Source organism: Acanthopagrus latus, chromosome 12 (assembly GCF_904848185.1).
Source record: "Acanthopagrus latus isolate v.2019 chromosome 12, fAcaLat1.1, whole genome shotgun sequence".
NCBI classification, from domain to species: domain Eukaryota; kingdom Metazoa; phylum Chordata; class Actinopteri; order Spariformes; family Sparidae; genus Acanthopagrus; species Acanthopagrus latus.
The window spans coordinates 22,346,856-22,363,612 of NC_051050.1; the positions used below are offsets into that span (position 1 = coordinate 22,346,856).

The 16,757-nt window shown below is 41.8% G+C and overlaps 1 protein-coding gene across 13 annotated transcripts in view; it reads right to left on the minus strand.

Annotated features, from left to right (window-relative positions):
- Positions 1–16,757, minus strand: part of dab2ipb (DAB2 interacting protein b) — a 167,252-nt gene that overhangs the window by 74,521 nt on the left and 75,974 nt on the right. For 9 of the 13 annotated variants that reach the window (XM_037117090.1, XM_037117088.1, XM_037117091.1 and 6 more), the window contains 2 exons: positions 10,180–10,301; positions 2,355–2,473 (listed from right to left, as the gene is read on the minus strand). In XM_037117090.1, coding sequence (XP_036972985.1) covers positions 2,355–2,473; positions 10,180–10,301 — 241 coding nt within the window. The remainder of the gene's footprint in view (positions 1–2,354; positions 2,474–10,179; positions 10,302–16,757) is intronic. The other 4 variants (XM_037117089.1, XM_037117086.1, XM_037117096.1 and 1 more) reach the window with 1 other exon arrangement.

The following is a 16,757-nucleotide window of genomic DNA, read 5'->3' on the forward strand; positions in this document are numbered from 1 at the left end:
GTTCCACACTGAACAATCGCCAGTGTTCCCTTGTGATAGTTTGACAGTGATGTTAATGCCTCATTAAAAAGTACGGAGAGTGGCAGCAACTCGGCTCCGAGTTTTGAAACCGAGAGCCGCGGAACGTCTCTTCAAAAGCAGCACCCCCATTAATTAAACTCCACAGATGGACACCTTGGCTTTTTTCCAGACGCAGCGAAGGAAAAAAAAAAAGAAGGTGGTGGGAATTATAGCTGTTTTCATGCACGCATGGAAGGACCAATCGAGAAATCTAGAGCGAGCGAGGCGAGTGCGACCGCAGGTCAGCATAGCCTGGTCCGGAATCCTAATTGACATCATTAGGCGGGGGCAAATGTTTGCCAAGTGGCTGAGCTCCTCAGGAAATTAGGAGGAAAGTTATCAGAAACTGGCAATTATCACAGCCTGAAGTGAAACACCATCACACATGTAGCGCTGTGGAGACTCAGAATAGAGCTGTATAGTTCAGACTCTGGGGCTACAGATATATTTATTTATCAGCTGATATCAATATATCATGACATAGATATCACGTTTTTTTTCTTCTTATATCTGACTTCAAAGACTCTCTGCTGCTTAAAATTCCTTTGCAGTAGATCCAGAACCTGAAAAATGTACAACAGTTGGAAAAACTCCAAACTGAAATTCTATCTATCCAATAAATAAAATACACAAAACGTGTCAATCTTGCATAAGTTCTCAGGTATGAAAGGTCGTCTCACATGACTGATACCTTGGGTCGGTTATTTTCATTAATGGTACCTATTGGCATCATTTCTTTTGCCATTAAAGAAGCGACGGCATGTGTTAAGTGTCTATTGAAAAGAGGAACAGTTTTTTTAGTACAGTATTTCTCAAACTCTTTACGACATAGACCACCTCAGAAAATATTCAGATCTCTAAGTAACACTGTTAATTTTAAAATACAGTGTCACTGCTTTGTCCAGGCACAGGGTATCTGCTGCATTTCTTTATCCAAAAATCCCAACAAAGGCAGTTTTAAAATAGGACATTAAAGTTTTGTCACAAAACAGTTCTGTTAGTTTTCCTGTTAACCAACAGTGAAAACATCAGGTGCGTTTCTCCTCCAGTCGTTTGCTTCGGCTGTCACTGGGAAATTCACAGAGCTGCTGTTTGTTTGTGATATTTTGGAACCTTTCGTATTTCCTCCACTTCCGATGTTGCCATCTCAGTTTGAGTTTAGCTCGTAGCTATAATCATGGATGATGTGTGCGACGTGCATGAATGTGACTACATAGCAGGCTGACACAAAAACATGTCAGGAACCAACAAACCCATTTCAAATTCCATTTCTGTTCATTCATTCTGTATTTTGATAGAACGTTTAAAAGATATTTGTTGGATTCCTTTGCATGCCACCACAGTGAGCTTCTTTTATGCTCTGCTGGTGATTCATCTGGTGATGAACTTTGCAGTTTCTGTTGCCACAGGTTGACAGTGACCAATCCCTTTAATGACTTATTTTATGGAGCCGTTTCCTGTTTGATACCGTCTCACACAGTCTTGTTTTGTTTTTGTTCATCCACAACAACTCGTTTATGTTTAAGGTTGAGTTCAGTTTTCATTATTAATCTTTTTCTATCTGTGGTTCAGTTTCAGGTCTTCAGAAAAGTTTAATGTTCATGTTAAATTATTGACTTTTACAGTTGTTTCTTGCTTGTGACTGTAGTTGTGTTTTTGTCATCGCATGTCAATAACATGTCAAAATATTGAAGCTATGTATACATGCAAAACACAACTACAGAATGTGCTTCTAAATGCTTTGAATTCAAATATCGTTATAGTCCATATGTGTGGTTTCAGCTTAAAAGTTTTCTTTCACTGTCTATTTTCATTTTCGTTTCAGTTTAAGGTCACGATAATAACTCTGCTGTAGTCTAATGATCTGTCTTTGATCAAAGTAGCAGCATGTGGTCTGTTCAGCTGACTCAATATACTACAACGAAGTTTCTACCTGTCTTATCAAGAAAAGGTTCCTATGCTTTCTATTGCCCAGCCCTCATGACAACCAACGGCTAAATAAATTATATTTCAGAGGAAGTACAACATTTTCCAAATGAATTACTTTAATGCCAAACACGAAGAAGGACGGGAGATTCATTATCACGTATTACGATGAGAACGAGCGAGATGGATTAGAAGTGACAGGTTGGAGACTCGGGATACACTGCTTTTCACAACACTTTGACAACACAAGACAAAAATGTCAACAATGACCCGATTAACCAGCCATCAGGCAGAGAGACGTCAGAATAGAAAACAAATCCAGCATACACAAACACGCATCAGACTCAGCATAATGGACAAACACCTACCTGTCATTATCGACGCTCCTGAAGCCGGGAAGGATGTGTCTGAAGCTGGAGTTGCGGTCAAGTTTGGGCTGACTCTTGGTGCGCTTTATCGAGCCCTTCAGCCGTCGACTCAGAAAGCCCTGACGGAGAGACACAGAGGAAGTCAATAAAGCTGTGTCACCGCGAGGGAAGTCTCCCAGATGTCAATCATTAAGCGCAACTTGGCAGCAGGACAGAACATATTAATACTGACATTCACAATCCATGTCCTAAATTCTGTGATGCAGGATGTCATGAATAGTTAAAGGGGGAATAAATGAGTATAGATCTTCATATCAGGCTGAGGGTGTTGTTTGGAAGTGAGGACAAGGTCAAACGCACAACGCAAACTGAATACAAAGAGGCATAACACCATGCGCATACAGATTCTACAAGACAATAGACATAATAAGCTGGTGCATAATATGCACGCAAAAAAATTACAGATCGTCTCCCACAGCTGCGATTAGAACAGCACTCGCGACAAATCTAAGCAATGTGCAAACAGCGTTTTGTAATCACCAGCATGCGCTAATTCAGCGAATACGCCCCTTTATTAGTTTTCCTCGTTCTTCTCTTTGTCTGAGTCTGTGTGTTTACTTCTTCTAACATCTGCAATCACACTCCCCCAAGCACCTCGCCGTCACCATGGCAACTGTTGGCTGGCATTAAGAGTGAGAGAACTGGAACAAACGAGATGTGGTGCAGAAATGGCAGGCTGTTGCAAGTTTTGAGAGACACACACACACACACACACACAAAAGTAATCTTTTTCTTTCTGCCTTTTTTTTCTCCTTCAGTTTTTACCGCAGGGAAGAAGATCAAGAAGGGGATGAAGAAGATGACGGTGGGAAAAAAAAAAAAAAATGCCTTTGAATGAAGAGGGTGAACAGAGGAGTCGATCGAGGAACTTAGAAGAGCAGCGCGATAAAGACAGAAACTTAACCAGTGAGTCAGTATGCAGCAGAAAGTACGAGACCAGCCTGGGCTCAGGTGCAACTCTTTAAATCCAATCACACATTACAACAGCCAATTCATAGCTTGAATTATAGACAAATTCAGGAGGCCACAATACGGTTATACAACACCGAGAGTTATATCCACAGTGCCTTGACCTAACCGCGTTCTCATACATGCAGATGCTTCACAAAAATGGTGAGGCCACACATGGCGGAGTAAAAAAAAAAAAGGACCTCCCTTTGTCCCAGTCGGGCCATTAACACACCTGTATAATTACAACCTAGCTTGTGAATAGGTCGCCCCGGGCAACAGTGGAATAGGAATGATTACAGAGCGACTTCCCAGACAGCCTGCTAGCTGATCACAGAGGAGCCGCAGCATCCTGATGAACCACACCTGTCATCAGCAAAACACTTTGGGCTGAGAGCAAACACTCGCTAGTGTTTACGCTCACGCTGTTCGTGGGAGCGTCTCTGCCTGTTGTGAGTGTCTGTCCAAAGAAGGTCTTTTCAGTGTGTTTATACACTCAGCACAGGTTTATTCATTGGTAGTAGATATGACAACATGGACAGAACGTCTTGTACACACAAAACGCCCTCATATAGACTCCTTTCACACAAATGTTTGGTCCTATGACAGCAGCAAATTGCCATACCTTAGACTCTGTTGATGTTAGAGTCCTTGAAATTGGCAGAACATCAATCAGTGTAATTCCTGAGCACAAAATATGGAAACATTCCTGGGGCTCGAAAAACCACCTATCATGCATTTTGGAGCTGTTGTGCACCATTTTGTAAAAATCCAGTGCAAATATATAATGAAAATACATTTCTGGCTGTCATATAGCCTTTATGTAAAGTTTGAAAATCTAAAATGTAACAGGAGCCTTTTTTGATTTGACACAGAATGACTCCTTTAGAAGTCAGCTGATGAAAACAGTTGTGTACTTCCTGAGGTAAATTACTCAACTTGGGCTCGGAAAGCAGACATAACAGAGAGCCTGCATTACAAAACTGGAAAATTAAGTTTGAAAGAAGGCGGACTTTCCCGGACAGGAATAGTCTGACAAAAGACCCTTCTGAGTTGCATTAAGGGTAATGTGAGTCTGGTGTTTAGGGAGCTCAAAAACCAAATACTACAGCCTAAAGTCAGGAGATCTTTAAGTCTGCTGCTCTGATTACTAGCATGAGACCCATTACATATAAGTATTGTTGTGCTCCTAACTTTGTGAACGTCTGACACTAAATTGCCGCAGTGGTGAAAACAGATTTTACTTTCTCCTGATTAAGCAAAACTGGAAGTGGCGATCGAAAGGTGCAATTTGATTGATGTGGGTTGGTGCAAGTATGGCAAATGCAGTACAAGTAGACACTGTAGTATGAAAATGGGACACAGCCAATGTCTCTGGAAGTCGGAGTCTTTAATTCCTATTGTCACATGAAACATGACAAAACAAATCAACTCTTTGTCATTTATCATTATCAGCAACGGCTATCGTGTGCCTGCTCAATAGTGATCCGACTTTGTGGCTATGTGATCAACTCTTAATTCTCCTGGACCTGTTATGTCATAAGTAAGTCGACAGGAAGTGGGCAGCAAATGGCTTATTATTGCTACCTGCCATTTGTGAGCTGTTTCGGGGGCTATTAGCTAAATGAACAGAGCTGAGTCACCAATGTTCGTATGAGCGCAGCACCCGCGGCTCCCAGCGTCGGTGCTTTTTGAATCAAACTCTCATTCCTTGGTCTTAAGTGGTTAATGTATCAATACATCACTCCATATGTGTGTGTGTGTGTGTGTGAGAGTGTGTGTTTGCGTGTGTGAGTGTGTGGGCATGTGGTTGGATTAGCATAGGCACCATTCTAAACAAAGACAAATATGAGTCAGAGCGTGCAGCAGGAATATTGTTTTTTTTTTCGAGGGGATGTGGCATCAGAGATCGGCTCCTTCAACGACATGTCAAAGCAAAAGTCAGGTGGAGAATCGACACACACCTTTTTCGACCTTTCTGGATATCAATCACACCCTCCAAATTCATAGCAATTCCATGCCTCTTCCCCGCAGCCCCTAGAGAGTGCGTGTGTGTGCCGGCTGCTGCTGGCATATTCACAGCTAAAAAATTAAAATGCTTCTCTTTTTTCCCCCCCATCCGCAGAGATAAGTCAGTGAATAGAAACCTGTCCCTGTGGGCGATGTGGATTGATTAGTGGCTGCTTGTTCTGTTTTTTAACTTCTCTCGTTCCCCTGATGGATGTAGTCTGAAGAGTGGAGGGAGATGGAGAAACAGAAGCGAGCAGACAAAACAGAGAAGCCAAGGAACAAACCTATAATTTCTCTGATTATGTCGTGTTTCTTGTCCTGCCTTTAACAGTCTCTGCAGCAATGCGACATTAACACTACTATCTCATGCAGTCAGTCTGACAAAAGCTCTTGCAGAGATGCAGTCCAGGTTAAAGGTGAACAGATATGATGGCTTATTTTTTCCACCCACTTACAATCAGTCAGTAAGGATGACTGATGCCTATATTAACACCAGATTAAACCCCCATGGGAGGCAAGACACACTGGGAGCACTGCAAATATGTTATCATTTAATTCACCTTCAGCCCCTGCTCATATGAGACGTCAGAGAGGATGACAGGGGAAAAGAAAAAAAAAAAGTATATGCAAAAAGGGAAATAGAGGCAGAGACGCATGGTAAAGGAGCAAAGCACAGAAATAGGTACGACTGGTCAGAAAAATGACAGTGAGTGCCTGCCAGACGGGGATGAGCTGTAGGTGCAGGATAAATGGAAAAAGTGGAGCACAATGTGGAGGTGGCAGAGCATGAGTTGATAGAAAAAGCAATAGAGTGAAACTAAATGAGGGGGAAAGTGAGGAGAAAAGTGCAGCAAATGAGTGACAAGGTCGCCGGCAGATCAGGGTTTAACAGAGCACAGCGTCGGCCACGGAGAGAGAATTAACCTGCAGCTGAAACAAAAGCTGGTCGAATGCAGCAGAATTATATCTGCTCCTCCCTGCAGGTTACATTCTGATCACTGCTCGTCTTTGACAATGCCTACATATGGGCGCAGGTCAGTAAATGGTACGGGCACATGGGGGTACATGGAAAAGATTGAGCAGCTCAATTAATTGTGAAAATTGAATTATTGAATTCAATCGTGAGTCAGCTTTCAAGTGTTATTACAATGAAGTAGGTGGATATCATCATAATATCATTACAGGGAACTTTTTAGGCCACGATAATGGCAGAGTGAATATCTGATACCATGACAGCCCTTAGGTCAGCGTGCATCATATCATCGACCGACGAAGTATTCATGTAGTGTGTTGGGTTTTCATCACAGCCGACTGGAGCCAATAAACATCTGTGACCACAGCAGAGGTCATTTACCACAGGAGTGAATGCAGACTGTACACGTCTACATTAAAGACAAGGGACAGATTTAAATGTATGTTCGTGGGTCTTGTGTGAAAGAGGTATTACCAAACAGGTAATCTATTATAAAAATCCATGCCTGACATTTCCCATAAACGCATGCCTTGACCTCTACCTATTACGCCTTGCTGTAGGTGATCAGTTATTAAATGCAGCACGGCCGGCGACTCCAGCATACACAATGAAAACCGACACTGCATGAGATGTCATACATCATGTCATTGTTCTATTGTGGAAAGGAAAATGCATGAATGTACTCACGGGAATACGGTATTTCCCTGAGTGCATGGATGACTGATAGCTATAAACATCACTGCATGAATGGGAAAGACATGAATACTGTAGAGAGCCTTCCATTAATTAATTTCTACATACATTTGGGTTTGCTCAAGTGTCAGGCCCTTTACGTTTCATTTTGCAAACACCTACTCACCATACAAAAACATGATAAGGCTATTACAGGCAGTGTAACCTGACAAGGGGCACTACAGTGTCACATGTTAGCGTGAATTTCAATGCGCTCTTTAATTATTCCACTTTTCCACGGTTGACAGCTAATTAGTGGGAAAGGGGGGGGATGGAATAATCTGATTCAACATGCATCCTCGAAGGAGAGGAGAGGCTGGTTTTCCACCAACCCAGCAAAACTCTGCTGCATTGTACGAGCTCCGAGGGGAATCTGATGGTTGTGGAAAGAATGTGTTTGTCCATATTTACCGTGTCTACAGTGCAAATGTGTGTAGGCTTACCTCTGCGCATGTCTGTTTGTGTGAGAGTGCATAACAGGCTTGCATACTTGATGGTAATCTCGGCCTGTCCAAGCCCATTAAATCAGCACTAGGAGGACAGCTCAATTTTATCGCCGGGTTTTTGCTTTTTTTTTTTTTTTTTTTTCCTCCCATGAAATTAAAGCAAATGCTTGCTACAAGTTAATTCTATTCCCTTGGCTTTGGCAATTTCAGGCTTCCCTAATGGGGGCTGATAGAATCAGTGCCTGGACAATCAGCAGGGTGTTCCCTGCTTCCACATCAACCTCTCTTGTCCCCCTCTAGCTCTAACCTGATGAAAACAAGAGACATACCTGTCCAATTAGACCCCCTGCTATTATCTGAGAGGGGGGGGGGGGGGGGGGGGGGGCAGGTAGGGACGATGGAGTCAGAGAGAGATTGGATAAGGAGCTAAGTCACAATTGAGAATCAATCCATCCAACGAGTGCAATCAGCAGGACTTGGACGTGACAGACTTAGATAAGGTTTGTTTGTCTGCTTTTTAAAACAAGCACTCAGTATGAGAAAGTACCAAGTAGCAACTTTTATATTTAAGCTATGCAATATTCTAGTATTTCTGAATTGCCTGGGGAAGATTAGGCTTTAGAAAGATTTTATTTTTCTCCAATGCCTGCTGGTGAGAAGTCTTTTTTTTTTTTTTTTCTCCTCTTTCTTATAAATGCTTTGAGATGTGCTTGTGTGTGTGTGTGTGTGTGTGTGTGTGGCACCCATTTGTGTGTGCAGACATTGAACTCGGTCTCTGCAAAGAACATGAGAGAAAAACATTTTGACAGATTTAGCTCAAGGCCTAGGAGGGGTACTTTAGATGTCACCGCAACTCTTTTCACTGGAGGGAGAAAAGTGAGGGGTGGTTTGTCATCGCTAAAAGTGCTGAAGATACAGGAGAGGAGGAAGTGGAGGAGGAGAAGATGACCCCATGGCTGCATGTCACCCGGTTTACATGCCCACATGTCCGTCTCCAACCCATCCTCAACATACACTAATGTGTCTTTTTCAAACTGCACAGGCCCTATCAGTGATTTCTCTATCTGTAAAACCTAAAAATCTTATTTGTTAACTGGTCTGCGTCCATCAAAAGTTGATGAGGAAGCTGGGAAGTTAGATTGCTGTGTTACCATCACAGGCCAGAAGGGGGCAGTATAGGGAAAAGTGCAGCAAAGGGTCAAACATGGTCTGGGCATGCTTTCCCAGTGCAAGAAGTCACTGCTGCTTAGCAATGAGCCCACAGAAGTCAGTAAAGTGGTCATGTGATCGAGGCAGGATGACTTTGCTGCAGTGCTCTTCTGCTCCCTCTCCTCCCTGAGGAGCGAAAGGAGCTGCTTAAGAGACACTTAATCAATATTTAGCCCGTCTATCTGACCTTTTTCTGTCTCGTACAGGCTTTTTATTCTACTTTCCATTTTAATATCTGATTTCATCCACTCAATGATTCAATTTTCAATGACTTGATTCACATTCTGTATATGGTAAAATGAGTTGAAAATGCAAAATGAAAGACTGACAAAGAGCAAACCTGCACACAGCCGGTAAAAAGCTCCTCACTTTTTATACCACCAGATGAGAGTTCAATAATCTATGGATCATTAGACTGTGGTAATTTTATGTGTGCATCTCCTAAAATGAAATTCATGCAACACTCTGCAATTGGTACAGCATCTGTGAGTCTAGCCTATTTTTTTATTTTTTTTTTCATTAACTGTGGGATTTCTGTAAGCCTCAGAGGCACGTCAATTTGAATTTTGCAGAGTAAACTCCACCTTTTCTGTGAAATTTTGAGCGCTGAAGACGGCTGAAGGCCATGAAGGGACAGCAAAAGGGAGAAAATGGAGATAATGAGTAAATATTTTCTATCTTTCAGAAAGAACATAATGCCTTTTAGCCTTTTGCTTGGCTCATTAGTGTGCCTGCTGCGCCTTGACAAAGGCTAAAAGTCAACATGAAGTTGGAGGGTTTGTTTATGAGAGACGGAGTGCTTGTGGCCCCGCTGTCCTAACAACCGATGTTTACAGTTCACCTCCAGGTCGTCATCTCCCCACTCATCATTTATTAATGGAAATATGCGCTGCTAATTGCTAATTAGCTTTAAATTGATGACTCATAGCGGAATTTTTTGCTTCATTAACCGGCTGTTTATCTATTGAATTAAACATGGCAGAAAGCATACTGGATTTGAATTAGAGCAGGATGACAGACAAAGGACTGCTGCGTGTGTGTTTGACAGAGAGGAAGAGAGACAGTTTGCTTCTAGGCGACTGAGTGACAAGAGTTGTGCGTGCACAGGTGTGCGAGTGTGTGTGTGTGTGTCAGCTTTGTACAATTCTGCGGTGAAATGCAATGAAAAATCACAGGATGTAAGAGGGCCGTGGAAAATGGAGTGCTGAACCTAAAGCCAAGATGTGGAGATGTTTGATGTGTAGACGCCAAACATCAAAGTCCCCATTCCAACATTTGATGTAAATGTGTTTCAGATTGGCATGGCTCCATCTGGACACCAGACCGCTGGAGACATTGATCTGCAGCGGAGAACCTCCTAAGGCAAACTGAGGTGGAGACAGAGACAGAAGGCCATACAAATAGAGACGACAGGGACGATACATGGAAGCAACATAAAAACACTCACAGTACTCACGGTGACTCGGAAAGGTGTCGCAGCGGTGGACGTAGCCTCCATGGCGGGTGCCGTCTTGTCCGAGGAGCTGCCTGGCATGCTGCGTCGGCGTCCTGTCCTCTCTGGAGGAGACTCTGTGGAGAGAGGTTTGCAAAACGTGAAAATGATCCTTAAATTGTGAAAAAAAAAAATAATAATAATGTTTAAAGCGCTCAGAATTTTGGGAAAATCAATTGTTCACTTTTTTTGCCAAGAGTTTGATGAGAAGACTGATGCCAGTCCTATTTCTGCTGTTAACTCAGGAACAAAAGCTGATTAATTAGCTTATCTTAACTTATTTAAACTTAATTAAGCTTCACATACTTAGTCCACAAGGAGAAACAGTTAGTTCGGTACTCTCCAAAGTAAAAAAGCAAACGTACAAATGAAAATGTGCTGATTACTGAGCTAAGGAAGTGTATTTTTTGGTCTTGATTCTAAACTAAGCTAATTACATGCTAGATGCAGCTTTATCATAAGCATACAGGCATGAGAGTGTTATTGATCTTCTTGTCTAAAGCTCAGCAAGAATACAATTAAGAGTATTCCACAAAAAACTCGAACTGTTTCTTTAACCAGTCAAATGACTGCAAACAGCGTCAGAGCGGTACATCTTGCATTTTTCCATTCTACAAAGCGCATCCTGTGTGATTTGCTGTCAGTGTGATAAGAATCTTCAAATTCCTGACCCACTTGATCAAACCTGCCTCCACACTTAATTAAGAGTACCACAAAAGAAATTTACAGAAAGGCAATGGAGAATATCTAAACTCAGAACAGGAACGACCTTTACGAAGGACAAACTGTATGAAGCGTTCAACACACTGAGAACACGAACAAAGAGACTGAGGACATGTAAAAATAAGTGTTTGTGGATGCATCCTGTAAACACTGGACTGTGTTATAAAACCAAATCTTCCATCAGTGTAAGTATGAGCCCATTCAGGGAGTTCAAGGCTGTTGATCCCCATTCCTGATTTCCCATCCTTTCTCTTTTCGCTAAACTCATCTGTAATCGCGTGGGCGTCCGTCTAATTCTTTCTCTTCATCCTGGCCACACGGTGCAGCACAACATCAGATTGGCATGAACGTGCCGTCAAAGCGCTCTAGAGTCAATGACTGAGCGTGCGGAAGCGGCAAATCTGGACATGTCCGAGAGGAATGTGAGTGATGTTGAGCATGCATGTCTCCGCAGATTTTCCGCTAGCCATCACCGCTAACTGCTGCCGCACGGGTACAGAACATACAGCCTGTTATCCAGTAGTACAACAAATTTAGATCACACTGTTCTGTACAGGAAGTTGAGACTTAAAGTACAAGACATTCGATCACGAAGCAGAAAATGTGTAAAATAGGTCAGACACTGTGCTGTATTCTGATCTAATCTTTTGAAACAGACGGGGTCATTGCTTCACCGGGACTGTGCTGCGTTTATTAAAATGATTTAAATGAATGTCTGTAACATTGCGAACTAATGAAATTAGTGTTAAGTGTGCGTGGCAGTGTGACTCTAATAAGGATGAAACTGCATTATGAACCAAATCCTCCTCCTCCTTCCTCTCTCTCTCTTTATCCCCCCCCACCCTCTCTCACATGCTACACTGCAGTATGTGAGTATATATTATGAATTTATGAATATGAAGAAGTGTTCCCCATTTTTTGGGAACTTCCTGCTGACTGGTGAACCAATCATCTTCAGATTTAGGAGACAACATCTCTTAACTCTCAACACTTCAAGTTATTCTAATTCTAATTCTAATCAAATGAGACATATCATTCAGGAGTTTCAGGAATTGTATTTTGGGCTACTTTTCTCATACTGATGCTCCGTTTCAGTTCCTGTCACTTTAAGGCCCGCCTGCTGAAAACTCAGTCACCCGATTGGTCAGTTTACACACACCTGACCCCGCAACCTGCTAGCAACAACAGCGCAGATGTGCTAGTTCGATTCTTACGTTCCAAACTAGCTGCTAGGCATAAATAAATTATAAATTATGCAAATGTGCAATAATGTGACTTGTAACAAGTGAACATGTGGCTCCAAACTTCATTAACGTTGACATAAATGGTCATAATTCTTCATCAGACTTCATCATACCACATTTTTTTGATTTGTTTTGGATGTTACCCATGTTCTCTTAAGTTGATGCTCAAGGCTAATCTGTAACAGCAACATGAGTTAAGATTTGGCCAGAAAAACTAAATTACTGCGCTGAATTTTGTATCAATTTTCACTCTGGGATGTGCAACAACACAAATGAGAGGGGCGTGATTTTTCATATTTTGGGATAAACACTGGCTTCAAATAAACGAGGACTGCAGTGATCAAATACTGCAGTTAAATTACCAAAAATTGGATGGACCAAATGTTGTGCCAAAAAATATTTGTGCCCAATATTATATTTGAATATAAAGCACCTCTACTAACACGCACACACACACACACACACACACACACACACACACACACACACACAAGTGCACACTCTTGGAGTTTGTCATTTCTATTAGCTTCTCAAGCTCAGCTGTGCTAAATTAGCTGTCTGCTGTTTAACAGGCCGCTTGACTGAATTAGCGCACGCTGTAATTGAAGAACGAATGGAGGAATAGCACTTCCTGCTGTGCAGAACGCTGGCTCACATCCCAACCCACATAATTCTCAGCCTAACATTAACATAAACGCAGCCCGCAACAACAAACGGCAGACAAACAACAACATGCTCTGACACAGAGCAGACGTCCTCTCTTGCTAAATCAGATCTCGATAATTGAAAACTGGGACCATCTGGATCCACTGAGCAGTAGTCCATTTTGCTCTTTGGAGGTCAGAAGGATTTGATTTTAAACCGGCTTAGTCACTGTGCAACAGAGACGTGTTGAGCCTGCCTTTATGTTTTCCAGAGGTGAGGAGATCTACATGAGCCTCTTTAAACATCACCCGTCATTACACAGAAGGAGTGCAGAGAGGTGGTCCGAGTCAAGTTTACAGGCCTTCATGAGCAAATTTACAATTCAAGCCAAAATGCAACACTTTCTGTACATGTTTCTGTGTTTAGTCTTTTTAATGCAAAGGTCTAATAATTATACAAATAAGGGTTGTGGTTAAGTAAGCCCTGCCTGTTCCATCGCTATCTAATTTCCAGTTTTTCTAGAAGTTTATGAGTCAACAATCAAGGCTCAATTTTATGTAGTTAAAATCTCACAGATGCAAAAAAAAAAAAAAGAGGTGGCATTTAAATATCTGTTTCCATGACAACAAGCACATTTAATCATTTTTAAATCTGAAAACCATTCATGGCCAAATAAAGCTAATAAAGGCATTCAATCTGAACACTGACCGAATTAAATCAGCCGAGTGAATTCCCGCATCTCTCGTCAAATTATTTCTCAAACGTCTTTTTTTTCGAATCACCCCTCTAGTCCTCTTTTTAATTTTTTTAATTTATTTTTTTTTTAAAGAAAAATCTCTCCACTTGTGCACAGCTGGCTGCTACGAGCACTCAGAGGAAAAGCTCACGCACACAAACACAAATCGTTTAGCTGCGAACTAATTGCTGTGTGAAACTGAAGTGTGCGCTTTCAACATGCTTTTACCACCTGCCTGTACTGTATCTCTACAAATGAATGGAAAATTCCCCTCGCTGAAACTCTCTCCTCCGACCCCCACCTAACCAACAGCAGCCCATGAACAGACATTAGCGCTCAATAAAGCTTCAATTAAAAGACACATTTCCGACTGAAGTGAATCATCAAAGAGCTGTTTTGTACAGTATGTGGTGGCTGGTATCAGATTAATGTTTCCTTTTCAAAGGGGGTTTGTCAAACTGTTCTTGATTAAGATATTTTGTGAGCTGTATGTGTGTGTTGTGGAGCATCTGGCATGGCGGGCGCTTTTTGTGAGGTCAGTCAAAGGGTCACAGGGCCCAGAGAGGTGAGGTGTCGTTGAACTGAGGTCGTCTATTTATTATATCGACCTTCATCGTCCCCCTCCTCTTCCGTATCATGATAACATTGTTGATTCTGCCTTCACCAGCTCGGTTTTCTTCCCTCTGTGTGCTCTCTGATGAACGTCCTCTTCAAACCTGCATCCTTGAATTTTGTAACTGCGCCGTGACATCTTCACCTCCCACATCAAATCAAATCGATTTCTCATCTGCCGCTCCCTCTCCCCATTGTACCCATCTTCCCTTTTATTCTCCATCCTTTCACGTCCCCCCCCCTCCAAAAAAAAAGCTCACACCTCTCCCTCCTCCAACACCATCCATTCACAGATAGAGCCATCTTTCTGTCCTGATTCCACCCACCTTCAGGCCTCCTCACAGTCAGTTATTGGGATCGTGAAAGTGCCAGCGAGAGCCCCGGGGGGCCTAATGGGCACAGACGGGATGATAGCCGCCTGCATTACGTGCGAGCAGAGGAGTGTGTTTTAGTACCGGCCTGGCCAGGCGAGATAGGGGCATTGCAGCCTGAAAAAAATGACTGAATGTCAAGCAAATTATTCCTGTAAGAGTCGATTCCTTGTCAAGAGTTACATTTGATTGATACCGCTTGTGTCAAGTATGATGCTAGAGTCATAAGGTGGCTAGCATAGCTTATCCTGGAAACATGCTAATGGGAATAAGGTAAGCATCTCTTAACTCACTAATAAACACACTACATCCTGCTAGTTTAATCAATACAAAGCCACATGTTGTGGTTTTACAGTGGGTCTTGTCATTCTATCGTTTTTAAATGGTTCAATTCAATCTCCCTTCCTCTCCTCCTGACATCCGTTCCCTATCAACATTCAGTTATATAGGTCAGAATACATATTTCCTCAGTGTTCCCCAACCAGGCATGCTCCATCCAGTGCCCAGCGCCAACTAAACTTCCCTTCCTCTCAGACCTCACCGACACAGGATATTCCAGCTTGCAAAAAAACCACTGCAGACAAAGGTGGAGGAGGAAAAGCCTCTCCTTCTTCTGAAAAACTAACTTCAATATTGTCAAATGTTTTGTTAGTTGTTAGTAAGGCCAGACAAACAGGATGAATAAAGTACGACTGATTCATTTTTCTGATGAGTGCGAAAAAAAAACGGTGGTAATGCGTCACATAGACTTTCAGAACACAGACTGATAGCATCTCGTTAATCATTGAAGAGGAAAAACAGGAATGAACACTTTGCCTAACGACTTATTTTTGGTGTGTCTGCGCCAAAGTGCTGGGCTGATATAATAACGATGATGGCTGGCTTTTGTAAATAAACGCTGTTCTTTTGCCTGGAGTGATGTGTTTTATGATGCTTTATTGCTCAAGGAGCTGGCTGCGCCGAGTGGATCCATGATAAAAGAGGAAATTCACAACGGTTCTTGTTAGCAAGTTGTTGTTGCCGCACAGGGTATTTAATCTGCCAGCAAATGATAGCAACATGAAAAGAACATTCAGCACTGTATTGTTGGTGTTACACTTGTAATCACTCTAGATCTTATTTAGTCTTTTATATGTCATTTGTTTTTTTAATGACAAAAAACTGTTTCTGTGCAGTGAAAGTTTCTACAATCTGGTGGCAACGTTATTGCAATCGAAGCCAAATGAGACACGGCCAAACATCTTGAACAACTTTTGTTCGGTGACTGCTTTGGTGCACTGGCTTGCATGGATGGTAGTTAAGAGCACTCTGCAGAGTTTTCTTTGAAAAAAAAAATAGTTCTACTTAAATTCACTGTCAACAAAGCCAGCATGTTCACCCTGCTGCTATCTGGCAAGAGTATCCACTGACAAATCACCAAGCTGCATAGCTTCTTTCTTCAGATTAGTGTCTTGAAATCAACCTTCACATCCCACCTGAAATAATACGTTTTTGTTTTTCTATCTTTACAATATATCATCTGGTCCATTTATATCATCTTGTTTAATAAGCAACTTTTATTTCATGGCACAGTCCCAATTGTAATATAATTAAATGGATCATGAATCTTAATTTAAACTCAATATGTAGCTGTTAATAAAACAGTAGCTTATTGTCCCGAGGCACTTTATCCAAATGCAGAAGATACTGATCCAAAAATATTACAATTATAAGCTTAAATTAAATCTATCGACGAGAGCCCGACCATTTCTTGATCTTGTGTTCTGATACTTCCGTGCTTTGCAGTGATCCAATGATTTGGTTATCAAACACACGTAAAAGAGATCTTTAACACTTTCGCATTAAACGGTAAAGTCTTAAATTTTGTCAGTAATTATAAATCATCCCAAGCATCTTTTATATGAATTATACTCTGAACTATAATCGTGTCCACACATACAGTACAGGACACCTTTTACTCTGATACCAATATATTTGTGATTGGCCAAATTATACTGGCCAACCGATATGCTGGTCTGGCTCTAGTATTGATATGGTATAAACTAAACATTAACTGGGATAGTGTGACTCCTGAAACTGATGGTATAGTGGTGATCCACTGATGGATTTGCTTAAACAAGAAAAACCCTCCGTCACGCAACAGACAAGCTATAAGACTGGTGATGTGACCAGTAACTGAAGAGTTATGGGTCGGGTTTATCA